The sequence below is a fragment of the Danio rerio genome, chromosome 9, assembly GCF_052040795.2.
Source record: "Danio rerio strain M-AB ecotype USA chromosome 9, GRCz13ab, whole genome shotgun sequence".
Classification (NCBI taxonomy): Eukaryota; Metazoa; Chordata; class Actinopteri; order Cypriniformes; family Danionidae; genus Danio; species Danio rerio.
Window position 1 is genome coordinate 33,362,274 of NC_141029.1, and position 27,952 is coordinate 33,390,225.

The 27,952-nt window shown below is 35.4% G+C and overlaps 3 protein-coding genes across 21 annotated transcripts in view; 2 read left to right on the plus strand and 1 right to left on the minus strand.

The window, feature by feature from the left end:
• The window catches only part of clybl (citrate lyase beta like), a 760,714-nt gene that overhangs the window by 330,034 nt on the left and 402,728 nt on the right, over nucleotides 1–27,952 (plus strand). The window lies entirely within an intron of this gene.
• The window catches only part of si:ch211-168k14.2, a 241,539-nt gene that overhangs the window by 150,428 nt on the left and 63,159 nt on the right, over nucleotides 1–27,952 (plus strand). For 5 of the 11 annotated variants that reach the window (XR_015499478.1, XR_015499477.1, XM_087267919.1 and 2 more), the window contains one exon: nucleotides 25,961–25,990. The exons of the other annotated variants lie outside the window; for them this stretch is intronic. The gene's annotated coding sequence lies outside the window, so the exon portion shown is untranslated. The remainder of the gene's footprint in view (nucleotides 1–25,960; nucleotides 25,991–27,952) is intronic. 11 annotated transcript variants of the gene reach the window in all.
• On the minus strand, nucleotides 491–27,664 carry tmtc4 (transmembrane O-mannosyltransferase targeting cadherins 4). 9 transcript variants are annotated; one of them, NM_001173502.1, is made up of 18 exons: nucleotides 27,217–27,664; nucleotides 26,906–27,105; nucleotides 24,594–24,709; nucleotides 21,247–21,463; nucleotides 20,462–20,546; nucleotides 19,009–19,106; nucleotides 18,777–18,869; nucleotides 18,532–18,693; nucleotides 14,995–15,197; nucleotides 13,149–13,323; nucleotides 12,889–13,020; nucleotides 11,256–11,335; nucleotides 10,829–10,936; nucleotides 10,600–10,741; nucleotides 10,010–10,124; nucleotides 1,117–1,229; nucleotides 933–1,002; nucleotides 491–716 (listed from the first exon to the last, which is right to left on the minus strand). In NM_001173502.1, the coding sequence occupies exons 2-18, from the start codon at nucleotides 27,065–27,067 to the stop codon at nucleotides 568–570; spliced, it is 2,220 nt and encodes a 739-aa protein (NP_001166973.1). In that variant the 5' UTR covers nucleotides 27,068–27,105; nucleotides 27,217–27,664; the 3' UTR covers nucleotides 491–567. The 9 variants fall into 9 exon arrangements, 7 of the variants coding, with proteins under 7 accessions (NP_001166973.1, XP_087122816.1, XP_087122820.1 ...); XM_087266690.1 differs by having other exon boundaries at nucleotides 27,221–27,630; XM_087266694.1 differs by having other exon boundaries at nucleotides 21,247–21,550; nucleotides 24,545–24,709; nucleotides 27,221–27,630.

Sequence of the window (27,952 nt, forward strand, 5' to 3'; positions counted from 1 at the left end):
TGGCTGACCCTCTGGCCCTGGCCGAAGCACATCAGAGCACAGACTCGCAAAACACCTTTCCGACATTAACTACAGATGACTTGGAGGAACGAAAGGCCACGATCTGGTCCTTCAGACGTGTATGTTAGATACCACAGAAGATGGGTAAACAAACAAAACCCATACTGGTGTGTGAATCATGGTAACTTGACATTTTAAAATGCAATTTGCTGTAATGTCCACAGTGGGGTGAGTTCTTGGTAGATGGCCAAGAGTAACATATTTTACAATTACAAAGTGTAACAGACTAATAAATAGAAGCCCAGCTGACATAACATGAGGTCAAAGATGAAAGTCGAGATAGTGGATATGTTCCATATGTCTTGAGACTACAGTTACACGTGACAAACTCATTTGAGGCGCTTAAGAACCAAAGTCTTGACCTTAAAAGACTGATTTGAAGCAAGGATATGATCTGTGAGGGTTCATAAAAGACAAATGTGGGCCTAAATAGGACGAATTAATTTATTTACTTGTGTAGAGACCGTATACAAAGACTTTCGTTGCATGCAAGTATCAAAAACAGCGTTATCCAACAGTCCTTTGCCGCTGTTCCAGCTTGCGTTTCAGCATGTTGTAGTTTTCCTTGGTCCCTGGAGCGCTGGGATCCAGTCGCAGAGACAGTTCATAGTGTCGCTTTGCTAAGTCTAGTTTTCCCCACCGGTGATAAAGAACAGCTGCAGGAGCACACACAAAAAAAGAGCTGTCACTTAAATCAGGGGACTGTACAGTAACTCCGCAGTGAATGGGAGAAGAATCATAGCCACTTCGCTTTGTTTGTTGATTCAATCGCACCGATTTATGCCTGTATCGTGTAACATTGCAGGAGTCAAAACTTGCACAACTGTTTTCGTGACAATACTGAGGTGCCAGCGGGATCCTGGGAGACTTACCAAGATTACCATGGCAACTGGCAACGTTTGGGTTGATCTTCAGAGCGTTAAGAAAGAATCCTTCTGACTCCTGGGAGAAAAAGAAACATTGGTTATTATAAAGTTCCCTTCTGTATCAAAGAAATAGTTTGAGTAACAATTTCACAGAAAAAGCAGCGCAATGTGGAAAAAAGTTTGGATTAACCTTGTATTTTTCCTGTTTCCCAAGGACATTGGCGAGGGAGAACATGATGGTGTGATCTTTTGGCAATATCTTTAATGCCTCCTTTCCAATAAGCTCAGCTTGTGCCAGATTACCTGTCATGAAAAAACAAAACATTATATTAAACATAAGCTCAGTATCACAGCTGCTCATACTTTGTTTAGAATGTCTCAAAACACTGGACTTTTTATTATTTACTTTTATTAGAGAAAACAACATTGCATAGAGTAAAAAGTTTTTTTTTTTTTTTTTGCATGTTAGACCATCAATTTCTTCTTACCAAAATGGTTGTAAATACATGTACAGAACTAAAACAAATTCTTAGGACATATAAAAGAGAGAAAAGAATAATATTAAATACACAATAATAATAATTATTTTTTTAAAAAAAGGATAAAGTGGGAAAAAGGGGCTTTGTTCACCGATATTTCACAGCATTCAGTACGGCTCATTATTGAAGAAATAAAGAGGAATAAACAGGAGACCATCTCTTTAGGAAATAGTTTTGTGAAGTTGTAATGCATTTGCTATTTGTTTTATTTGACACAGTTCCTACACTTTTTGAATCCAAGCATTATATGATGGAGATTCAGAGTTTTGCCATCTGCATGTGATGCACTTCAAAGCTGCAGCAAGTAGGATTTGTAATAAGTAATTTTTTGATCTGCCATCGAAGCCCTCAGGGCATACACCTAGCAGAACAACTGTGGGATCTTCAGAAAATTCATAATGGAAGATTTCCTTTAGGGCATTAAATACCTCTTTCCACTAGTTATTTAATTTAGGACATCATCACAGAATATGGGTGTGGTTACCAATATTCTGTCCACAATTTCTCCAGCAGTTGTTAGAGATGGGTTCTATTTTGAAATTATTTTTGGAGTTCAGAAAAATCTAGTTACAACTTTACATCTGAATTCCCTCCAGATATTAAAATTGGGCACAATATGTACTTTACTGCAAACTTCCTCCCAAGTTTCCAAAGAAATTGTTCTATACTACTGGCCTTCTTGTGAAGTGTGTGATTACATTTCTAAGAAAAAAATAAATTATTTATAAACACAGTTAAAGTCAGAATTATTAGCACCCCTTTTATTAATTTTTTTTTATTTTATAATTTTTTAAATATTTCCCAAATGATGTTTAACAGAGCAAAGAAATTTTCACAGTATGTCTGATAATATTTTTTCTTCTGGAGAAAGTTTTACGTTTATTTCAGCTAGAATAAAACCAGTTTTTAATTTTTTAAAAAACATTTTAAGGTCAAATTTATTAGCTCCTTTAAGCTAATTTTTTTCTATAGTCTACAGAACAAACCATCGTTATACAATAACTTGCCTAAATACCCTAACCAGCCTAGTTAACCTAATTAAGTCTTTAAATGTCACTTTAAGCTGAAGTGTCTTGAAAAATATCTTGTAAAATATTATTTACTGACATCATGGCAAAGATAAAATAAATGAGTTATTAGAAATGAGTTATTGAAACTATCATGTTTAGAATCATGTTGGCGTTTCTGTGTGGAGTTTGCATGTTCTCCCTGCCTTCGCGTGGGTTTCCTCCGGGTGCTCCGGTTTTCCCCACAGTCCAAAGACATGCGGTACAGGTGAATTGGGTAGGCTAAATTGTCCGTAGTGTATGAGTGTGTGTGTGTGTGTGTGTGTGTGTGTGGATGTTTCCCAGAGATGGGTTGCGGCTGGAAGGGCATCTGCTGCGTAAAAACTTGCTGGATAAGTTGCCGGTTCATTCCGCTGTGGTGGCCCCACAGGGACTAAGCCGACAACAAAATGAATGAATTTAACTAGCTGTAAAGATTGTAGGAATTAGTATTCAATAGTATCACAATCCTTGTCACAATACAATATTTTTGTGATTTTAAATATATTGCGATATTTTTCAATTTATAACCTTTTTCCAACTTTATAATATGTCCCTAAAGGAACATTTTGGCAACATTTTCAAACTAAATTACCATAAGCATTTCTTAGTCTGCATCTCACTTCAATTTTATTGCTGCGGTGCAAATACATGGGATTGTCTTAAATATTAATTTTATTAACTTACTGCTACTGAAGGTGACCCTGCTCACCAGAAAATAAATCAATTAATAAATTCAACACCACCATGTACTGTAGTGGACTGCAAATAATTAGATTATTATAATTAAATATTATTATTATATTATACGTGTATTGTTATTATTATTTATTATTGTTTAGTAAATTAAAACATGTTCTATATTTCATTATGGACATCTATGTATAAATATTATATTTTATAGAAAAACATTACAATGCTATGTTGTACATTTTCCCCCAACCCCACTAGTTTTAGTAGTATCAGACGAATATGTCTCTTTGACAGGAAAAGTCATTTTATTTTAAATCCTTTGGGGCATTAAAATTTGCTGATCAAAAAGGCAAAAAAAAAAAAAAAAAAAACAGAGAGAACTGTATGCATGTTTATATATCGTTTTAATGACACAAGAGGACATCTGTCCAGTGTCATTCTGTAGATTGTGTGGATTGCTCTGGTGTGTCAGCAGCCTCCAGAAGAGAGTTTTTCCACTCCACACATGGCTGATTCTTTTAGTTTCCTAATTAGAGGGCAACACAAGGGCTACTGAGTTATTGATCCGGATGTCAAAACTCCCTCTGACCACAGACTCAGATAGATCTTCTCTTACCGGCTGGCCCTTAACAAATTTATGAGCTGCTGAAGATTCTTCCTCTCCACTGAAATCTAAAGAAAACTCATGTTTTATGTTTGCACTCTTTCTCCATGCTTTTTGATCTTGCTGGAAAACAATAGCAGGTAAAAAAACATCATCAATTTCCTGGTTTCATTAATTTACTTATTTTTGGGAGTGGTTTTGGCTTCAAGGGGGACTGGGAAATGCAGAGGGGAGAAGATGTGGGTGCCAGAGTTGATTTTTATTTATTTATTTATTTATTGGCAAGTAAAATGGACCGTGCCAAGACTCTCCAGGGAGAGCCAACCTGCCTAGGAGACGCGTTTGAATAAACGGCTTCTGTCAGGGAATCGCGCCATTCTCCACACGGCAGGGAAGAGTGGCTTTAAAACAACACACAAGGCTTTTAATACATAAATTTCAAGCATTGCTGATTCTTGCTCTTCCGGTCTAATCACGTTGGGTTCTTATGCTGGCATTTCCTGGAAAGGACATCCTCTGATAATCCTGTAAAATCTCGTTGGAAACTTGGAAAATATTTTTATTTCCTAATAATAAAAACAAAAGCACATAAATAATTGCATGTAAATACGGATTCTTTTATAAGTAGGGTCAGATGATACCATTTTAAATATTTTATTATTTTATTTATTATTTAATATAACTGGAAAAATGTTGCTGGTGACAGAAAAAAAAAAAAAAATATATATATATATATATATATAATTTTTGCCGTTTTTTAATTACCAGTTAAAAATACTACTTTCAGAAGTCACAAACTGTCAAAGGTATCCAGATTCAAAATATGTTTACATATTAAAATAGGGCTGCACAATATATCATTTCAGCATCGATATCGCAATGTGCTAATCTGCAATACATTGCAGGATCTGTCAAGTAGGGATTTTCCACAGTTGAAATCATATGTGATTTATAAATTCAATGACATTTTTTAGCTAAAGTTAGCCAACGTGTTTATTATTTGCATTTATTTTTAAGGTCCGTGAGCCTATTAAGCCAGTTTAAAACAATCAGACAAGAAAGTATAATGCTTTTAACTTTAAAGATTCATTGTATTTATGCAATGTAGACTATATAGTGATATTTTACATTGGGATTTTCCAGTTGAAATCATACATGATGGATTCACAGCAAAGTTTTACTGGTTTTCCAGTGACGGGTTGCAGCTGGATGGGCATCCCCTGCATAAAAACATATGACTCTTTCCACTGTGGCGACCCCAGATAAATAAGGGACTAAGCCGTAAAGTAAATAAATGAATGAACATGTTTATCGTTTGCATTTGTTTTTAAGGTCTGTGAGCATTTCAAGCCAGTTTAATACATTCAGGCAAGAAATAACATTGCTTTAAACTTTAAGAAAGATTAATTGTATTTATATGATGCTGTTACATTTACATTGGGATTTTCCACAGTTGAAATCATGTTATTTGTGGATTCACTGCAAAATTTTACTAAAGTTCACCAACATGTTTATCATTTGCATTTGTTTTAAGGTCTGTTTAAAACATTCAGGCAAGAAATAACAATAATTTTAACTTTAAGAAAGATTAAATGTATTTATACAGCGATATCATACATTTGTTTATTGTTATTTTGCCTGCTAGATTCCCAGAAAGCCATAAAGTTCTGTGCATTTTCATTGCATCGTCGCTCCACTGCATTTGTCAATGCTAGTGATTTGGTTTATTTTGATTCATGGAGATGTACTAAACTACAAAATCATCTCAATCAATCTAAAATTATGAATCATTTTCTAATAGAGCTGTTCATTTCATCTGGTGCTAGTTATCTCATACTACCTCCCTGTATACTAGTTAGACAGTCACTCTCTCATAATTATCACGTTTACAAGCTTTTTTTGCCCTATATACTGTTTATATGTCTCTTTTTAAAATTCTACTTTTTGTATTAATATTATATGTTAGGCACCTAGGGTCTAAGAGTAACACAGTTTCAGTTCTCTGTATGTCCTGTACATGTGGTTGAGTTGACAATAAAGCTGACATTGACTTTGGTAAAAGTATATTGATATTGCAAAATGTATTGCAGAAAAAGAAAATATCGCAACATCAGATTTTTTTCATTATCGTGCAGCCCTATATTAAAACATTTCAGTTTAGTATTCATAAGTAGGAGTGTAAGAGATCACTGTTGATCTGTGATTTGAATGGGTCACAACCCACAGTTCAAAACACATGCAGCCTGCGGAGTAATAAATTTTTTTTACTAGTAGATTAATCCTAAATTTGTAACGATTGCAGAGAGATTGTCTCTCGCATCATTCAAATAATATATATAAAAGCATTTAGGTTTTCCTGTAAGATATGATGATGGAAGAAGTCATGGTAGGTTATTTGGGATGTGGTGGGTTTTCTTAGGTTATTAAAGGTGTTTTCTGTCACTACTTGTTTAGCCTGCATCAATGCATTCAGTGCAAGCTGCTTGATTAATCATTAAAAGATCACCCGCTCAACACAAATGATAAATGATGGTGATTTGCAAATGTTTAAGATTCCTTCGAATCGCTGCATTCAAATCAGTGTTTGAAAAACGCAAAAAAAATCAAGTTTTTAGTCTGAGTTAGTTATGAAGTTACAAAGAGCCAAACAACACAGAAGTGCTAGGATAACAGTTTATAGTTTAGATAAAACCACTGGTGTTTATGGTAAAGAATAAAATCACAGTCATATGCATTTAACAACACTCAAAACTGAAAGTTGTAGGCAGAAAATTACATTATTCAACCAATAGCTGGCAACAACCAGCCTTCAAAAATATGAACAGTGAATTTTTTTACAGTACTGTATATTTTACAATTTATTTTTATTCAGCTGATTATTTCATAATTTTATTTTAAATAAAATTACAGGTTCTAAGTTCTGTTTGCTAAAACCAAAGTATCTTTCAGTACTGTTTTCTCCCCTTTTTGGCTGATCCGAAAAACGGTCCAATCCATGACTAAAAAACCATAACGTGATCCAAACCATGAGCTCTGTGATCAGTTGCAACCCCATTTATTAAGTAAAGTATTACTTTTACAAGGTTACAATTTTTGGTTACATATTTTACATTCTGAACTCTACTTCAGGTTGAAAACGTTGCCTTTTATTGTAAATCATAACTTTAAAATTGTACCTTTTCAGCTTTTTTATTACTTAAAACTTTTAAGTCACACACACACAAAAAGCATTCAAATAATATTGGGTAATTTAAATAGAAAGCTTAAGTTTTCCATCCCTGTAGGGTCTCCGACAAGATAAGGGGGTGAAGATGGGGTGCAGGAGTTAATTGTTGTAAAGGCTGAACTAATTATGCAGCATGGCCCCATGTGGCAGCGTGCACCTGACGCTCAGCATCTGCAGAATGGAAGTTCACACCTCTCTCTCTTCCTCAATCACACACACAGCTATGTGCTTCGGCTATACTTGGGACACCAGACGATAACGACAAGGCAGCAAGATTTGGGAGGAGGCCAAGATCATCTGTTTACCCTCAAGGGCAGGGTCAAGGTCACGTTTAATGAGAACACTCACTCAGTTTACGCATACATGACTGCACCCTGTCTGGACGTGACAATACAAATCTATACTGCATTGCTAAACTGGGATGTATGCGAAAGGTAATGCACCATCAGCAAACTGAACTCCAACAGAGTGATGGATCAGGATGCTGATGTGAAGCTGCCTGTATATTATCACACTTATTACATCAAATAAATAAATGAATTTAGTACATTTAATTTGCGGATGCACAGATGAGGACATTTCTGCTGATACCGTCAATTGAAAACTTGTTATATTTGGAAAACCGATATATAGGCTGATAAATGAGTCCTGAAAAACTGAAAAACAAAAAGAGTAGACATACTTTTCTTTAAACATCAAGATAATTTTGCATGTTTATTTATTTTTTTATCAGTTAAAAACTCTAATGCTGCCAATATCAACTGGCCAATCAATATCAAGTAGTGATGTAACGATTTACCTGACTTAGGTTCGATTTAGGGCTGCAACTAACGATTATTTTAATAATTGTTTTGGGCTGGAAATGAGGCAAAATTACTAAGTAAGAAAATATTTTTTGCAATGTAGCTATACATGACAACACGTGGGAAAATGAATGATCCAAAAAAAAGTGTCTTAAGTCTTGCAATGCAAAGTAACTCTACCACTGCTGCTTTACTTCTGTTATCAACTCCTTCACTGGTGAGTTTAAAAGATTTTATCTGGCCCCGGTAGTGACTTTTGTCACCACAGCCACAAAAATACTGTATGACAGATGTGTCCTTTTTATTATTTATTATTACAAACTCTAAATGTATTGTTTTACTAGTACTTATGTATATTTTAATGTCTAAAACATAAAATAAGCATTGGGTGGCTTAAACACTGCATAATTTTGATAATATGACACGTCTTTCTCTGGCTCAGCGCCAGCCAATGCGTCAGTTTGAATTTTTCACGTCATGCTTGTCAAGCTGGATAACACCAGCACCGGGGACATTACATTCCTCACTTTAAAACAGAACAAAAATAGTATTCTGTAGTGATTTACGCTGCTGTTGCTCCCTTCCTCCTCATCAAAGACTCCCATCATGTTTGCGTTTCAGGTGCTGGATCACTGCCATGGTGCTCCCATCATCACTTTTGCATATATGGCCATTAACACACTTTTTGTTTATTTTGTGTAAAATGCTCCTACACCTTGGATGACTAGGGTCACACAGATTTGTCTGCCTTCGCCATGTATCTTTCCTCTGATGTCACCTCCGCTCATTTTTTTGCTCCGTCCTGTCTATGAGGCGAAAGAGGCAAAGTGCATTCACTCTGCTCTGCACTACTCAACTAAAGTACATATTTTTAAATAATCAAATGTCTCCGCGTCGCGTGAAACGATGAATCGATTATGAAATTCATTGCCAACACTTTTAGTAATCAATTTTAATTGATTTAATCGATTCGATTCACAATACTAATCTTACGATTCAAGATTCAGTCACGATTTTTTTACAAAATTATTTGAAACAAATTTAAATTTTTTCTTAAATGCTGAACTTTCTTTGCAAAATATATTTTCTGCCATAACTAAACAACTTTTAATAAAAACTTTTTCCAGTTTCAAGTAAATTTCAAACCTGCGCAGAAAAATAAGTCCAGTATTATGACATGAAACCAACTGCAGTCAGTGATCCACAAAGCTAAAGCAGACTCCATCTTTACGATGGTCTTGTTGCGGACTGTTACAACCCTTTTTGAGTCCTTATTGTAACTTGCTGCTGTCGTCTTTCTTATTTCCCTCCTTCTTCTATATCTAACGAAACTAAGAATAATTTATACTGTAATGGCGCCCTACAACCGTGTAACTTCTAACTTTCTTTAGCATGTTTAGAAGTCCAACTTTTTGTGCGATGGTTAGCATCTTCCTCTACCTTTTAAATGCTATCACAGGTGCCTTTGATGCTGCAGAAAGTTTCATCAACATTGTGGGGTTTGTTGGGGAGAAAACTTGCAAACATACAGTCCAGCACTTTAGAATCACACTGCTAGCGATCAAAGATTTATGTAAATTTGGCAAGCTGAGCACATTCTGCAGCTTCTGTACAGGAGAATTGGGCTGGAGATTGATTATGGTCTACAGCCAATCAGGATGTACAACACGAGGCTCTAATCAGGACACAGAACACAATGAACACAAAAAAGCATGTCAAATTTTTTAAAAAAATCTGCGTAGATGCAAGGCCGCAAAAGGTGAACTGCGTTATAGTGAGGGACCACTGCAGTTTTTCTGTTTGTGATGGTATTCATTTATTCATTCATTTTCTTTTTGGCTTGTCCTTTTATTTATCCGGGGTCAGCACAGCGAAATGAACCACCAACTTATCCAGCATACACTAATTCACACACATACACTACAGACAATTTAGCTTATTCAATTCACCTAAATGTCTTTGGACTGTGGGGGAAACCGGAGGAAACCCAGGCCAACACAAGGAAAATATGCATACTCCACACAGAAACGCCAACTGACCCAGCCAATGCTCGAACCAGCGACCTTTTTGCTGTGAGGCGAACGTGCTACCAACTGCGCCACTGTGCAGCCCATGATAGTATTCATTGATCTTTTAAATCTGATCAAACAAACAAAATCAGGTGTACATTACCAGTGTTGTCTAACAGTATGACCATATTGTTCCATGCCAAGCTGTGGTCAGGCTTCAGCATGGTGGCATTCCTCCAGGCATTTAGCGCATCAATGCTACGGTTCAGGTCTGCATACTAAAGGCAAAACAAACAAGCACAAACATGTCTCTTTAATGCTTTGCACAGTCCAGTTTTAATCATTTTATTCTCACAGATAATGACCATGGGGTCTGAGGAAATCTGAACGTGCATTTCCTACACATCCAAAGCATGTGCATTAAACACTAGGATATTAAACACTAGGAAGTTCATAATTCATGGAGCATTTGAATCAAATCATCATTGCAGCAAAAATAGCACGTTATTACACATCATAATGAGCAATATTTAGAGCGGAATAGACAATTTCTTGCTCTAATTAATTATAAACTGCCCCATGTTGATTTGTATTACAAAGAAAGGGTGGATAAAATGATGCAAGAAACACGCTAAACATTAAAAATCCATGCTGTAAGATTCATAAAACGGATGTTTAGAATATGAGGAAAATATTGATGATAAGTAGTAAATGCTTAAAAGCTATAAGCAAATTACAAAGCACATCTCTTACCAGACGTCCCAAGTTGTAATAACAGTCTGGGTATTTCTTCCTGAATCGAATGGCGTTCCAATAGCTCTGTTCAGCTTTGTTAAATTTTTTTAGACTGTTCTGCACAATTCCCAAGTTCATCCATGCTGCAGCAAAATCAGGCCTAAACCATGCAAAGAAACAGGGCAGAATGATTCACAACATTTCAGATTCAGAGGAACAGATATCTGAACTAAAAATCGTCACTCACTGAATATGAACCGCAGCTGACAGGAGCTCTTCAGCTTCCTTTAATTCATTTCTTTCCTTTAATATATTGCCTAGATTGTTCATAGCATGAACGTACTTGGGATGTAATCTGTAACCACAATTAGTAAAACAAGTGTAGGTGGATGACAAATGATCAATAACTTATATTTCATTTAACAGATTAAGATTGGTAATGTCTTAAGTAATATTATGCCACAACAATGAGACATTTATCAACAATTTATTCATCCATGAAGACAGTCATCTGCATTATTTTATTATCATAAAGCACATCCCTATTTGAGATGATTTATATATTTCACTATTGACAATTTCAACTGTGTTTCACTTAACATATGGTTTAAGAAAGAAACATTTGAATTGTGCTAGCTAAATCTGTCAAATGATCTTTTGTTGTTGTTGTTTACCTGACTGCCTCCCTGTAGTACTGGACTGCAGCACTCTGGTTTCCCCTGTCAGCAAGATTTTTGCCAACATTATAATGCACCTGTGCAAGGAGGAAGGAAGTTAGAAAGCTCATCAAGCTAGTAAAACAATTGGTGTGCTAAACTGAATGAATACATTTGAGAACAAATTCTGTATTTGCTTTTCTCAATACTTTTTGGTTATTTAATCGTTTAGCTGAAGCTTCAAATCCGAACTGTCTCACAAAACAGTTACTAGATTCAGTTCCTCTGGAGAAACCAGTTTTGCTTCTTGCTCAAGGCATGTTGTGTTGATGGGTAAGCTGAAGTTATCATAATGGATTTCATCAATGGAGTGGCTTTAAACTAGAGATGCACCGATCGACTGGCCAGAAATTGGAAACAGATGGTTTTGGCTTTAAAAATGGCTACAAGTCTTTTGTTTTTAATTTGGCTCATCTCTGTTCAGTACATGCAAAGAAATACGGCACTACAGAGAGCACAAATTAACACAAATGGCCGAGCCCCCAAGGAAAAATATGAGAAATATTTTAACAAACGTAACAAATATTGACCATTCATTATTTCTTACTTGCATAATTATAAGATGTTTTCAACATTAAATAGAGATTATATGGATAAGACTTTTGTGTTTAGCCAGTTTTCATTATACGTTATGTTTAAGGGATTACTTTGAGTTTTAAGTTTGAAAAACAAGGTGGACAAATGTTCATTTTCATTTTTTTATTTAAAGATAATTATACATCTATACTTAAAGCAATATAAATGGGCTTAATTCTGTAAATTTAAACAGATTCAGTGCATCTGTTGATTTCATCCTATGTACCTATATATATATATATATATATATATATATATATATATATATATATATATATATATATATATATATATATATATCTTTTTTTTTTTTTTTTTTAAACAACCAGCAGAATCTCATTGTTCATAATGCTAGACTTCCTGGAAGAAAATCCTAAATACAGAACTGGGGTGGGAGGTTGTCTTCAGAAATGTTCAGATGGCATTTTGCATTTAGATTAATTCCATACAGTAAAATACATATTAAATACCAGCACATCTGCTTTATTTCTGTCCCTAACCAAGGAAATGTCATTATTCCAGCTGCTGGAATATATTATTACATGTTTTTTGTTGCTATAAATGCTGTGTACTAGCAGAGAATTTGCACTGTCATTATTATGTTTTCATAGGGCATGGGTGACTAATCAAAGGTTATATTAATGCCTATGTTGTAAAGTAAAGATGGTCTCTAGAGGAGATTTACCACTAATCACACCCTGCTTCCCTGACCAGATGAGCATGACAACCGTAGTTTTGCTCAATCACGTTTGGGATTTCATTTCAATTAATTCCCCAGGCCTATATTTTTACTTTAGAAATTATACAATTAATAATAAATTTTACATTTTTTAATAATCTGAATTTAAATATATATATAATTTAAATGATAACAATGCACATAGGTAATGAAATCAGCCAATTTGCCTAAAAAAAAATCTGAGTTGGCCATAAAAATATTATATCGGTGCATCTCTAGATTTCAACAATGATGTAAAGTTATTCGCAGTATGACAGGGCAGGTGTACTGTCTCACCTTGGCGTTGAGCGGGCACACAGAAAGGGCGCTGGTGAAGAGACTCTGTTCAGACCTCCACTGTTGACTGCGCTGTGCAGAGCGAGTCACATTCACACACAGCAGCGTCAACGTGGCTGCTCTCAGCAGCCTCTGCATTCAGCCCACAGACATCACACATGAACGCAAACTCAACTGAGCATTAGTTACAGTGAATTATGGTCTGATGGTGAATATTAGGAGGCGATAAGTGGGAAATTGGTGTAGAACAGGCCACATACCTTGTGTTTCCTCCAGTGGCAGCTACAGTAGCCCACAGCGTAGGCCAGAATGAGGCAGTAGCCCGCTGAGGAGAGGTACAGCACACGCTCCGCAATCACAAAACCCACTCTGAAGAACACATTACTAGCTGGCAGGAAGGGGATCACCAACAGTACCAAGCCAAATGTCAGAGTTCTGGAATACAGAAAACATACATTGCGATAGGACCATTGCAACAATGTGAGGAATTAAATACTATTACAATACTGATTATTATTACTAATTAGTTTTTTATTTATTTCAAATACACATTGAAACAGATACAGAATATTGATGATAAGATATATTGAACATTTGTTGCATAAAACAAACAAAAAATAATAATAAATTCTGCCTTCGTAGTATTAGAACCTGCGTTTGAAATATTTCAAATTGTGTTTCATACAGGTGAGTGGGCTTGACAAAGCAACTGTAGAAACACTCTTCTCCCGTATTCACATGACACTTTATCTAAACTCCATCTTACAAAAACTCAATAATGAAAACGATGCTTACTATAAATATATCACAATCATGTAACACTGCTTGCTTTAACCTTAAATCATTCTTTCACAATATTAAACCTTGAATAGCTGTCTTGCATAATATCCTGCACAACATTGTTCAGGCTCATGTAAAAGTACTTGTATAGCCTGTCTTGGGTGTATAGTTAAGTATTTTATATGATAGTTATGCATAGATTTTAATGTATTTATTTATTTATTTATTTAATTGTTCTTATGTCCAGTGTGGTTTTTGTATTTATGATTAAATTATGTAGCACCATTGGTCTGCGAGACATGATATTTCGAGCTCTTGCACTACAAATAAAGAAGAAAAATCATAGGTAGAAATGTTTTCTGGCGGCAGCTCATTGATGCCATCAACTACATATAAACTCATTCATTTATTTATACTATATAATATTGGTCTTAGGCAGCATAGTGGCTGAGTGGTTAGCACTGTTGCCTCACAGCAAGATGGTCCCTGTTTCGGTCCCGGCTGGGCCAGTTGGCATTTCTGTGTGGAGTTTGCATGTTCACATGGGTTTACTTCAGGTGCTCCAGTTTCCCCCACAGTCCAAAGACATGCGGTATAGGTGAATTGAATAAACTAAATTGGCCGTAGTGTATGTGTGTGTGTGTGAATAAGAATGTGTATAGGTGTTTTACAGTACCGGTTGGGTTGTGGCTAGAAGGACTTCCGCTGCGTAAAACATATGCTGGACTAGTTGGCGGTTCATTCTGCTTAAGTGACCTCTGCTAAATAAGGGACTAAACCGAAGAAAAATGAATGAAGTTGATCTCTGACTAGACATTTTCAATGGAGTTTTAGCGCTTGCCTGCTGCTCTGAAGGAGTTTGTTTTACGCTCAAACAACTAAACGGATGCTTAAGTCTACTTAACAGATTATATTGTATCAATGCTGTATAAGGAATCATATGAAATTAAAAATATAGTCGCATCAGTGGTAGAAAAACACTTATTTTTACATTATAATTAGTAGTATTGTTATTTATTATTCTGACCAACTGCTATTTCCGGGAAAAGAAAACCTAAAATGATCAAAATATATATTTTAATTGAAATTTGGACCATATTAAAATAAAATAAAGGACATTAACATTACTTAAATCCATACCCAATAAATCCAGTAAATGCAGAATAACCCAGACTGCCTTACAGCAGTATTGCAGTATGATAGACAGACAGTATAATTGTGTAGAAACAAATGTTCAGATAACAACAATCAGACTGTCTTCTTAAGATAACGTCTCCATTTCCAAAAGTCTACTCACAGCATGTCGTATTTTGATACAGTGCTTACCTTCTTTTATTACTGTCCTGTGAGAACAGAGCTTGGCTCACCAAGCCAATCAGACAGAACCACAGCACAGCAGGCCAGACGATCCTCCAATCAGCAGCTGAGCTAATCAGAGGCACACAGCCCATTGACCAATCAAAACACAGCCACCAGGGACACAGCAGCAACCAGGCATTCAAAGAGTAGTAGTAATTATAGTTCACAATCTGAGAAAAGATGACAGAGAATATACTATATGACAGTCTGTGTAACCACAACACTTTTATAAAAGGGTAAATGAAGCACTCAGTCAAGTTTACATTGTTTTGTAAATAATTTCCACTTAAATGGACATTATATATATATATATATATATATATATATATATATATATATATATATATATATATATATATATATATATATATATAAAGTCGATAAATAAATAAACATTTAGCAGAAAACAACATGTTTTACTATAGATTTTAGACTTAGGGCGCCTCCATCTTGCAATATTGCTGTACCTGATGTCACAGGGTTGGTTCTGTTCCCTCAGCTAAACAGATACAGTGAAAGTAATGGACTAAACACACCGCAAAGCCTGATTTAACCCAATGCGTAGAGTGGTGGGCGTGGAGCTGATGCAAATACAAGCATTAAAAGTGTGTCTAATACAGGGTTCATAAGGTCATGGAAAACCTGGAAAAGTCATGGAATATATATTTATTCTATTTTTCTTTTTTCCCCTTTTAATTAACGATCATTTGACGCGCTTTGGTCCACTGCCTGTCTGGGTTTCGACCATGGTTTCAACAAGGTACGGTACTGACCTAATAGGGGCAGGTACTTTCACTTTTCACCACTATAGCCTTCACCTCCAACCAAACTAAGGTCAGCATTTTTTTTACCAAGCGACAAACTCTCCCTCTCCCTCAGCTATATAGAAGTAACTAAAACTGCAATTCATCGCAATTCCACTAGTCCTGGCTTTATAAGAGCAAATTTTTATTGAGCCCACTGTTAAAATGGCCAAATTTAGAGCAGAAAAAAAGGTGTTTTCAGCCGGGTACAAAGAACAATTTTGGTTCATATAACAATATTGATGCTTCAGATTATACAGCATGCTGTGCTCACAAATCATTCACGTGGCCTCCATTTCCCAGGTAAGTGAAATTATATACTTATATATCAAATCAATAAATGTATTTGTTTTATCTAAGATTATTTACCACTAATAATTTACTTTAGACCTGTAATGCACACAGAATCTGACAGATTGATTATCTGTAGGCTCTAGAACAGTCATCTGAAATGTTCTTATAGAATGTTATGTCTGGATTTCAGAAATAGCCTTGCATTTACTAACACAGACTATATTTATAGTGTTTAGAAGTAATTTGCGTTTTCCTCCTGTAGAAAAACGTCATAAGAACAATGTTTAGTGGCTCAATGTATTACAAAAATGTTTTTAAAAGTCTAAACACTTTATTGATACAGTTTACAACCAAGCACATGTGGTCAAAACACAAACCAGTCGCAGGTAATAAAGTATTAAGCATTTCTCCCAAAGGAAAGCCCATCTAAGCAAAATGCTAGCAGGCATCTGTATTTCCGCTCATGCTCCGCCTCTTCGCCATTTTGTTCGTTACACCCTGTTGGTGCGATAACGCACAAACAAAATGGCGATGGTTGTCCACGGCTACTTGTAGCTACTCTTGCGTTCTTCAGAAACCTATGGGTGACATAATATACGTTTTCCAGTCTATGTTTTTTACATGGCAGGTTTTTACATCTTTCATACATGCTGAGATCTAATTGATCGACTTGAAAAGGGAATATGTCTTGACATATTCCACAAAGATGTGACTTAGTAAAGCATGACATCATGCATGACTTTAATTGTTGCTTTAGTCTGAATGTAAATCCCCTTGTCAGGCAGTGCTGGAGCAGCGTAAGAGAGTGGACCAAAGCACATCAAATGAAAGGTATTAAAATTATAAAAATAAACAACTTAATGTTTGTATCTGTTGTATTTGCAGCAGCTCTGCGATGCACGTCCACAACCTATGCATTGGCTGTCCAGTCTCTGTGTTCAGTCCATTACTACCATGGTTAAAACCCATACAGGCAGTCAGGCAGTGTGATACCGAGAGTGGACCAAAGCGTGTCAAATGATCGGTAATTAAAAGGGAAAAATTAAAATAAATAGATAGAATAAATATATATTTTTATATTAGCAGGGTTCATACACATTTTTACAATAAAAATTCCATGACTTTTCCAGGACTTTCAAGTCAATTTTCATAACCTAAAGTTTCATGAAATGTCTACATATACTTGGTAAATCATAGGAAATGTTTTTATTTAATACAGCATATCATAAAACACACAATAGTTTTAATTAGTTTTATTTTTATATCTATGTAATACAGATGATGCTTTTCACAGCACTAATAATGTGAGACCAAGAAAAGAAAAGTAAAAACAACGAACCTCCATTCCAATATACAGATATTTGTCAAACTAATTTTAGACAACTAGAAACTAGTATTAGTAGGTAAAACTACTTCTACTATAAAGCTGTGACCACATTGCACTTTTCGCTGCAAAGACTTCCATTTATTGGCATTAGGACCAGAAATGCAAGCACCTGTTTCGCATTTCAAAGATCAAGCTTGGTGAATTCTTACCTGCGAAATCACATCAGAAGACTATGTGAGACCAATAGAAGAAAATAAAAAAAAATTAAATATGGAGCAATCGCTCACTTTTATTAATGTTTAGTCATGTTGTTTAGTCACCATACAACAGAATTTTGAATCACAGCACAAGCACTAGTGTGACTGCAGCTTAAGTCACTTTGGACAAAAACGTTTGCTAAATGTAAATGTAATTTCCATGACTTTTCCAAAACCTTATGGGTTTTTCTGTTTCACCAAAACTTTTCCAGGCCTGGAAAATGTCGAAATTCCATGACTTTTCCAGGGTTTTTTTCATGACCGTATGAACCCTGTATTAGACACACATCTGATGCTTTTATTTGCATCAGCTCCACGCCCACAACTTCTCGCATTGGGTTAAATTAGGCTTTGCAGTCTCCGTGTTCAGTTCTTTACTTTCACAGTATCTGTTCAGCTGACGGAACGAAACCAACCCTGTGACGTCAGACACATCGACATTCCAAGTTGGTGGCGCCCTAGGTCTAAAAGCTATAGTAAAACAGGCCGTTTTCAGCTAAATGGTTACATTAATCAAGTTTGTTTAATATATTTTTATTAAAGTGAAATACAATGCACAAAAGAATGCAAACTTGACTGAGTGCTTCATTTCCCCCTTAAAGTATTGAGTTTTATTAGGTTTACCACAACACCAATATATAAGCGCTCAATACCAACAAGTAAGACTTCTGTTTTTTAACTTTGAAACTAGAGCAAAACAAATATAATTTAAGAAAATAATGATAATAATAATTGTTTTAAATTTACTAAAAGCATACTTTACAAAAACAAGTCATTTTTCCCTACGTAGACTTTTAACTGTCAAACTGAAAGGACTGCTTACCCTCAGGATGATATTTTCTGCAAAGGATGCTGGGTTATCCACCTCGGTGAAAGATGGAGGTCCAGTTCCCATGATTTTCCATCTCGTGTACATAAGTAAGGAACCACCAAGAAAGAGTAGAGCCAACCTCATAAGCAAACCGTTTCTTGGCAAGCCACCAATCTGGGTGCAAAAGAGAAAAGTTTAAATCCATTAGAGAGATTGTTTGGGTATAAAGAGTGACATCCTGTGAATCCGACACTTACGTCAGCTGATTTTCTCCTGGACAGCAGCCGGTGAGCAAGCTCATAAATGTTCAGATTGCACACCATGAGAATGTCATAAGCAGCATTAACTCCCTTCAGACAAAAAAAAAAAAAAAGAACAAGGATATTTTATGGATGGTGAAGGAGCTAGTTTAAAAACAGATGTGAGGTACGGCATATGCTGTGTGTGTTTATATTACTGTATTTGACCTGTATACATATTTTCACTTACCAAAGCCGTAATGCCTTGTTCCTTGCAGAGCATGGCTACAGCACACAGAAGAATGCTGCCAAATATCCACAACACAGAGAACTTTTTATCGCCACCAACTGAAACAAAAATTAAGAACTAAATTAAACAGTTTACCTGATTCAAAATAAGGACTATTTCACCCCAAAATTATGATTTGTGTTATTTATTTTATTAACTGTGCCAACTGTGAACTTTTATAACTTATTCTCTATGCAATCACAATGACAAATAGAGCTTCAGCATTACTATAAACAAAAGCTCTATAAAAAGGTTTAATATTTTATGAATGAATCAGTGGATAAAGTTCACAACACAGGTCTTATGGTTCGCTTACAAACTGAAGAAGTGAACAGTCACTTGAAAAAAAAACATATACAAAAACAAAACGATGGCATGCTGAGAGAAATACTGCTGCCATCTTGCCTCTCTCTCACGTGATCACTTTGGTCAACATTTGTTGTTTTTAAATGTGCAATATAAATAAATAAAAACAAAAACAAACAGCATACTGGAAGAAAAACTGTTGAAAGCCAATCATATAGTATTCACATGCTTTTAATACTCATTCAGACATTGTTGTAATGAACAGTCATATTATCATTCTATTCACTTCATTTAATGCATTTCTGTCCATTTCATGCATCAACTGTAAAAGGTTGTCATGACAACAAATGTCTTTGCTACTTATTTGATTAAGTTATCCAAGTTTCAACTAATTTTTTAAAGTTTTACTACAAAGTTTAACCTTAATATTTTAATCAGTTTGATTGATGCAAAAACTGTGCAAAAGTTCATTTGAATCTACTAAAAAAATAAAGGGACAGGTCATCCAAAAAAGCTTAAATTCTGTCCTTTATTTACCAGTTAATTATCAAAACTTTAAAAGCTTATTTATTCTCTTAAACTCAAGATTTTTTAAGCAAGCTGTAAACCACTGGCTTGCTTGGTTTGGGACTTGTGGAGCTGCACATAAAATTTAAACCACACTGAACTGAACTAAACTGAACTTCTACTCTGAAAACTGGACTGAAGAAGTTTCAATTTACTAGAACTTTTATGTCAAGCTGCTTTGACACAATCTACACTGTACATTTGTTTTTCCAACTATGGACCTACTGTCAATTGTTACAGGTTTTCAGCTTTCTTCAAAATATCATCTTTTGTGTTGAACAAATCAAGCTTTATTTATTAACAGAGTATGTTTATAGTTAGTTAACCGTTAACGCAGGTAAACTTTGAGCAATGTACATGAAACACGAAGTAACATAAAATACAGTTAAACATGTTTTGAAAGGGTAAGTAACTAACGAATAAGTAAAAAAAAAAAAAAAAAAAACATTCCTCATAAGATTTAAGGTTAGGAGTTACATTTTACATAGCACCAAACAGTAATAACTAAATCAGAGCTTAGTGCTTTAGTTTATCAACTGACCTTGAAAAGCTTTGCAGTAAACCAGAAAAGAGAGCTGAAAAAAGAGGGCACACAACAAATCTGCTCTGCCAACAATGCCAGCCACCTACAAGACAGACAGCCAACAAAGGAGATTATTCATAAGATCAACTAAATACTTCAGAGAGCAAAAGGACACTGTATCATCAAGCATCATCCGTCATCATGCAGGTCATGGCAGTGAAATCCTTCCCAAGAGCCAGCAACGCTTTTTACCACCTAAACAAATGAAATCCTGCGTGTACATTAAAGGTTAAAAAACAGGCAAGATAAAAAAAACATCCTTCGCCGTCCTTTCGTCTGTGAAATTGCCTGTATTTCTGGCAGTGCCAAATTAACGGCAGAGGCAGGAGGCAGCACTCATTACAGAACTGCAGTCAGCCCTGGCTGGAGTCCTGGGGCCACCTTCTTTGATACATCCCGTAGGCCCGAGTCAGTGGTCTCTCTGAACCTCACCCCCTCCAGGTCCAGGGCCCGTCTTTCTGAACCTGATTAAAGAGCAGATACCGGAGCATCGCCAGCCTCTACCGTGCTCGGACGCATCCGTAGCAGGTCAGAGCGGACATCGGCTTGTTGTTAATAGCCACGGCTGACTGTAGAGCCCACCTATGTGATGCACACCAGCTGTGTGAAGCTTTCTTCTCCACGGGCCTTGTAATGTATATTTCATGCAACATCAATGAACATTGTGATATGGAGCATTATAGTCGGAGATTGTTTACAGGGCAGAGACGGCCTGCTGAATCACGTCTTCCCACTCTACTTACACTTTCTGTGTGAACTGGGTGTGCAGCAAAGAAAAGCGCCGCCAGGAAGGACGCTTTCGGAGGGAGACTGAGTTTCGCCCCTTTTCCATCTTGAACCGGGCCACCAATTAATATTGCAAACACATCAATCATTAACACAGAAATTACACAGTGGAGAGCAACGTTGAGCACGTGAAAGCCAACTGGATGCAATCCCCCAGCCAAGAGGTAGTTAATCCTGAAAAAAACATAAAAGAGACGCAAATCAGAAGGATTCAAGCTTTGACTTAGGGCTGTGCAGTATGACAGGGTTTATGCAGATATCCTAACGGTCATTTTAATACCTTTTAAAGACTTTTTAAAGATCTTCTCAGAATATTTTAAGACGTCATCGCCACTTCAAGTTCTAATCAGTATCAAACCTTAAACTTAATAAACAACTGTTAATAAACTGTATTAGTTAAATAAATGAATGGAGCACAACCATGCAACAGAACTCAGATAATTTCGGAAGAAACAAATCTTGACAGAATAAAATATGCGGTTGTTTTCAGTGACAGGCTTCAGCCATTGTTTAAACTCATCTTTCTCCAACCAGCAGTATGCAAACTTACATTTTTCCCATTTTGCTGTCTGTTTTGCTCTATGGTTTCACTACATATGGAGAGTCACACCACCTTCCCACATTTGTCGCAAATTACGTGACAACGCCCAGACGAAGGAGCTTGGCCGGACACGCCCGGCCCGAACCAATCGCGTGGATCAAGAAAAAGAAATATACTTATGCTTTTTTGGAGTCAAATACTTTGGACAACGCTTGAACAAAATGTAAGACCTCGTAAAAATGCGATTAAGACTTTTTAATACCTTTTAAGGGCCTTAATTTTTTCATAATTGATTTATCAGCTTTTAATACTTTTTAAGACCCAGCGGACACCCTGTATGATGATCCATATCGTACGGACCCTTTTACACATTTTTGGATATTTCAGCAAGAGAATTCATCATAGTCGGGTCAACTTAGAGAGCAACGAATGCGAGAGTACCCCAAATATATTTGTTTTATATTCATATTTGCTTAACTAAAAAAATAAAAACACTTCATAATGGTGTTTTCACTACTTTCAAACAAAGAAAAAAATGTGAGACTGCAGCCAGAACGTTCTGCCCATAGACGGTGCATTCAAAACACCTCGCATAAGCGTATTTTTTATTATGTTTTTTGATGCATAGGAGATATAAGATCAAGTATAGCTTTTTAAAAAGACATACATTTAAAAAAATAATAATATAAAAACTGTCAAGAAATTGGAAGTTGTACTAGTCTTTTGAAAAGGGTACTTTATGCTCCATCATTTATTTTGTGATGTCACAAATACATTGTTTATGGTAATACATTTGAATTTGATTTATAAAAGCTTATTTCAATAATTTATATAATATTACATGCTATTATGGGGATGCAGCCACAAACATAAAAAACATAAGAAAGTCTTGAAAGCACTATTTAGTGATTTTGTTTATTTTAGGTTGGTAATCATTCATTTTTGAAATGTGTTTTTTTTTTTATTATCCATTTATTTTATATTTCTAAATTTTTAATCCAGCATTTGGCTTGAAATTTTAAATAAAGTGAGAAATATGATCAGAGTACATTTCTGAGTGTATACTTTAAATGTAAAAAAAAAGAAATTTTTACAAGAGTTTTAGAAACACATGTAATCAATAATCAATGTAATTTAATGTAATGTAATCAAAATGGCCACTTTATTAGGTACACCTTACTAGTGCCGGGTTGACCCCACCTTCATTGCATAGAGTCAACGAGGAGATTTTGGTCCATATTGATATTATAGAATTACACTGTTGCTGCAGATTTGTTGGCTGCACATCTATGATGTGAATCTCCAGTTCCACCACATCCCAAAGGCGCTCTAATGGATTGAGAACTAGTAACTGTGGAGGCCATTTGGGTTCTGTGAACTCATTGTAATGTTTAAGAAACCAATCTGAGATGATTCATGCTCTAAGACAGCACGGTATCCTGCTGGAAGTAGCCATCAGAAGATGACTGTGGTCATAAAGGGATTGACATGGTCAGCAACAATACTCATGTAGGCTGTGGCGTAGAGATGATGTTCAATTGGTACTAATGTGCCAAAAAATATCCTTCACACGATTACACCAGCCTAAACTGATGATACAAGGCAGGATGGATCCAAGCTTTCATGTTGTTGACGCCAAATTTTGACCCTACCATTCGAATGTCGCAGTAGACTCATCAGACCAGGCAATGTTTTCCTAAGTTTCTATTGTTCAATTTTGGTGGGCCTGTGCGAGTTGTAGCCTCAGTTTCCTGTTCTTAGCTGAAAGAAGTGGCACCCAGTGGGGTCATCCATCCGCCTCAAGGTTTGACAGTGTTGTGCGTTTAGAGATGCTCTTCTGCATACCTCGGTTGTAATTAGAGGTTATATGAGTTATAGTTGTCTTTCCAACAGCTCAAACTAATTTTCCTCTGACATATGGCATCAACAAGGCATTTGTGCATTAAATATTCCAGTAGATCAGCAGTTTCTGAAATACTTAGACCAGCTCATCTGGCACAAACAACCATGCCACATTCAAAGTCACTTAAATCATCTTTTTTCTCTATTCTGATGCTCGGTTTGAACTGCAGCAGATCGTCTTGACCATGTCTAAATGCATTGAGTTGCTGCCATGTGATTGGCTGATTAGAAATTTGTGTTAACAAGCAGTTGGACAGGTGTGCCTAATAAAGTGGCCGGTGAGCGTGTACAGTATAAACTATTAGTTAATTGTATTTTTAGAAATGTTACTATATCGTGATGTCAATATACGAGCCAACTTATATTGTGATATAGGAATTTTGTCATATGGCCCAGTCCTACTTTTCTTTTTGTGCAGAGATTACAAAAATGATCTGAAAGCTAAACAGCAGAAATAAAATGGCACAGAGTAACTTTTATGGTCGACTTGGTATAACGGGCCATTACTGATGCAAAACGATGTCATTCTCATTAGCGGCACGCAGGACATGAATTATGCCCCCTATATAGATTCCTCACAGTTGCAGTCAAATGCCAAAGACAATTCTAAAATGAGTTTTAAAAAAGGCATTATATGCATCCAATTTTAATGTCAATTATTGTAGCGTTCGCTGAAGAAGCACTTGGGGGACCTCTTTTGATTTCCCACTGAGAATAAAATTACAAGTCCACACATCTAATAAATGCAAAGGCGTTTGACAATATTCACCATAAGCAGGTTGGACTGTTACCTTGTGTTAATCATCAGTCACACAGCAGTAATTGAAAGGTGCTTTTGTCTTTGTGGTGAGCAAACTGTACCTGAATGTCAGGACGGTCAGCGGCCGGTAGGATTTGTGACTAGAGTTGCTACTTAAGTTACTTCCCCAAAAATCATTTTTCCAGATGTTACTGAGAGGAGTGTCAGGATTCAAATCCTAAAACGAAAATCACATACATTCAAATGTAAAAGAAAAACTGTGAATGAACAGTTGAAGTCAAAATTATTAGTCCCCTTTAATTACTAGCCCCCCTGTTTATTTTTTCCCCAATTTCAGTTTATTGGAGAAGATTTTCTCAACACATTTCTTATCATAATAGTTTTAATAACTAATTTCTAATAACTGATTTATTTTATCTTTGCCATAATGACAGTAAAAAATATTTGACTAGATATTTTTCAAGACACTTCTATACAGCTTAAAGTGATATTTAAAGGCTTAACTAGGATAATTAGGTTAACTAGGCAGGTTAGGGTAATTAAGCAAGTTATTATAACAATGGTTTGTTCTGTAGACTATTGAAAAAAATTAAAGCTTAAAGGGGCTAATCATTTTGAACTTAAAATGGTTTAAAAAAAATAAACTGTTTTTATTCTAGCCGAAATAAAACAAATAAGACTTTCTCCAGAAGAAAAAATATCAGACATACTGTGAAAATTTACTTGCTCTGTTAAACATCATTTGGGAAATCATAAAAAAAGAAGTTTCAAAGGGGTTTTAATAATTCAGATTTCAACTGTATGTGTACAGAGCAACACATTTTTTCAACTTTTGCATTTGCAGAAACTAATTTATATTTAGTGTTATATGTCTTCATTTTAACAAACTGATATCGAAACAGTATAGTAAAGTCCAAGATTAATGTTTTTGTCTATTCTGTTTGTTTCATGTAGACCCCTGCTCACTAGACATTATACAGCAAAACATCCATGTAATGTTCAAAAGAAGCTTTGTATTTTGTAACTTTCGGACAAGAACAAAACTCATATTTCAATTACTGTTATCAGGAAATTCAAACAATAGGAAGCGCCAATCAGTAAAACATTTTTAAACATTATTTTTCATTGCATTTACTATGAGGCAACTTATTTAAAACCTTCAGCTAGTTCGCTATAGAAATTAATTGCTACATTTCTCAAAATAGTTGCCTTATATTAACCATTATATTAATTATATTTTACTAAACCTGTTAGGAATGCTGTAATATTAAATGTATAACTTTAAATAAATGTTACTGTAATAAAAAATAATATGTTAATAAAAATATATATTTAAAAATCAATGCAAAAAATGACAAATTTACATTTGCATAACATTTTTATTGTATTTATTTGGTTGAATTAGCTAAAAAAAATATTTTGAAAATAAAAATTAATTAAAAGCTATTTTATGTTTTTTCCCTATCAGATGTAATGAAATGGTGACTTCAAATTTGAGGTATGTACCAAACACTTCTGTGTATTACTGTACACGCACACACACACACACACACACACACACACACATATGTACAATAGGCATGGGCCAGTATAAGATTCTGACAGTATGATAACCTAGGATAAAAATATCATGGTTTCACGGTTTTATAGTATTGTGATTAATGCTCTAAAATATATTCTTTTCAAATGTTTGGGTAAAAAAAACTAAAACCTTTTTCTCCTTTGAACTCAAAATATTAAAATATTTCGTTACTGTAAACATGAGTTACTGTTTTCATTCGTTTCAAAAACACAGATTTCTTTACCATTTAAAACGGCATCTTTGAATCTCTTTTCTGCTGGACATACTTTTGTCCTAAAGAAATTTAAACAAAACGTAAAAAGCCTTACATATACAGTACTGTAGGATTGGTATAGTAGAAATTTTTGGCAGTTTTAAAACCTTGACTTTTCCAAACCGCAGTAAAGCCTACCTTGAAAACGGTTATGTCCCATGTCTAATGTACAACCATGGACAAAATAAATGAGCACTTAAAAACCTTTGTATTAAGGGACTATATTGTATACATTATACTAAGAGGTGTTGTACGTAAAAAATGCAAAAAGTCCTCATCATGTATAACATGGAAAGCACATTTATCTCACCTCTTAAATTGAATGTCAACATTTTTTTGCCATACAATGGGAATGAATAGTAACCAAAGCCACTCCTTGATGCCTATTCATTGTCTTTTTAAGAAAAAACTATAAATATAACTACAAACATTATCTATAGTTTTATAGAACGACACAAGGCAAATTAAACAAAGCATTTTGACCATTTTAGTTCAATTATTCCTTTCAATAAAGGAAAGAAAAAAAGGAAAATAAAAAAATCAGAACAATAATAAAAAGTGACTAGTGAGGGTGGTACCTTGTTATTGATGATGGCTTCTGAATCATCAAAGACAAAGTCCCCATCATAGCTGTTTATAAAACAGATCAGGGCAACAAAGGCAGTAGTCAGCCGGGAGTGCAAGGGTCCCAGTTTTGGCAGGGGGATGTGATGATCCCAGTAAGGCTCAGAAAGCACCATTTTTCATGTGGTTTCTTTTCATTCTGACCCACCACTGTCTTGCAGAACAAAGAAAGCAGGTGGAAGGTTAACACAGCAAACTAAAAAACCAAAACGACTTCAGAAACGACACGTATTTCGCGAGAAGAGTGCACAAAGTGTAAACATACCTACTGTATGCACCACAGAGGTGTGTTAGAAAAGACTGTGTGACATTTCAGCACAGTTGCACGCAATACTGCATGGTTGTAGACACAGATGCACACAGTGCATAGCAACCGGCTTTCAGGTCGAGCAAAGGATACGAAACCATTCACACATTCAACATTCTCTGTTTCATATATCCTACTCGTATATTTTGCTCGTGCGCGAATGACTACAGTCAAAACATGATTTACAAATATTAATAGTATAAACGTGCACTGACGTCAATGACTGTCTGCCCGCCGACGAGGACGATTTGCAATCTGTAAGAGACGAGCAGTACAGGCTTTAAATCATCGGTGTCACATATACGATGCAAAGATCACTGAATGTAAAATTAAAAGCTTAATACGTGGCTGAACGATGGCTGATCCCTGTATGAGCCTCGCTCGCGTCAACTTCCTGCTAGAGCGAGAAGAATAGACCGCGTGACGTCACGTGACCTGAGTCAGCCGAGTGGATGTAATGTTGTTCATATTGACTTACAAAACCATTTTATGGAATAACGTAGACATTAAGATAAATAACAAATCTTATTTTAAATCTTATCTTATTAAAACTTATGAGAGTTTTATAAATAATTTCCTGTCCGGTATATGGAATTTACGTCAATTATAAAGGCTATACCTAGTGAATTACCATGCCTGAAGGGTATGCATGAAGGTACTTAGTTATGAAACAGGTTCCAAACAATTCTATTCT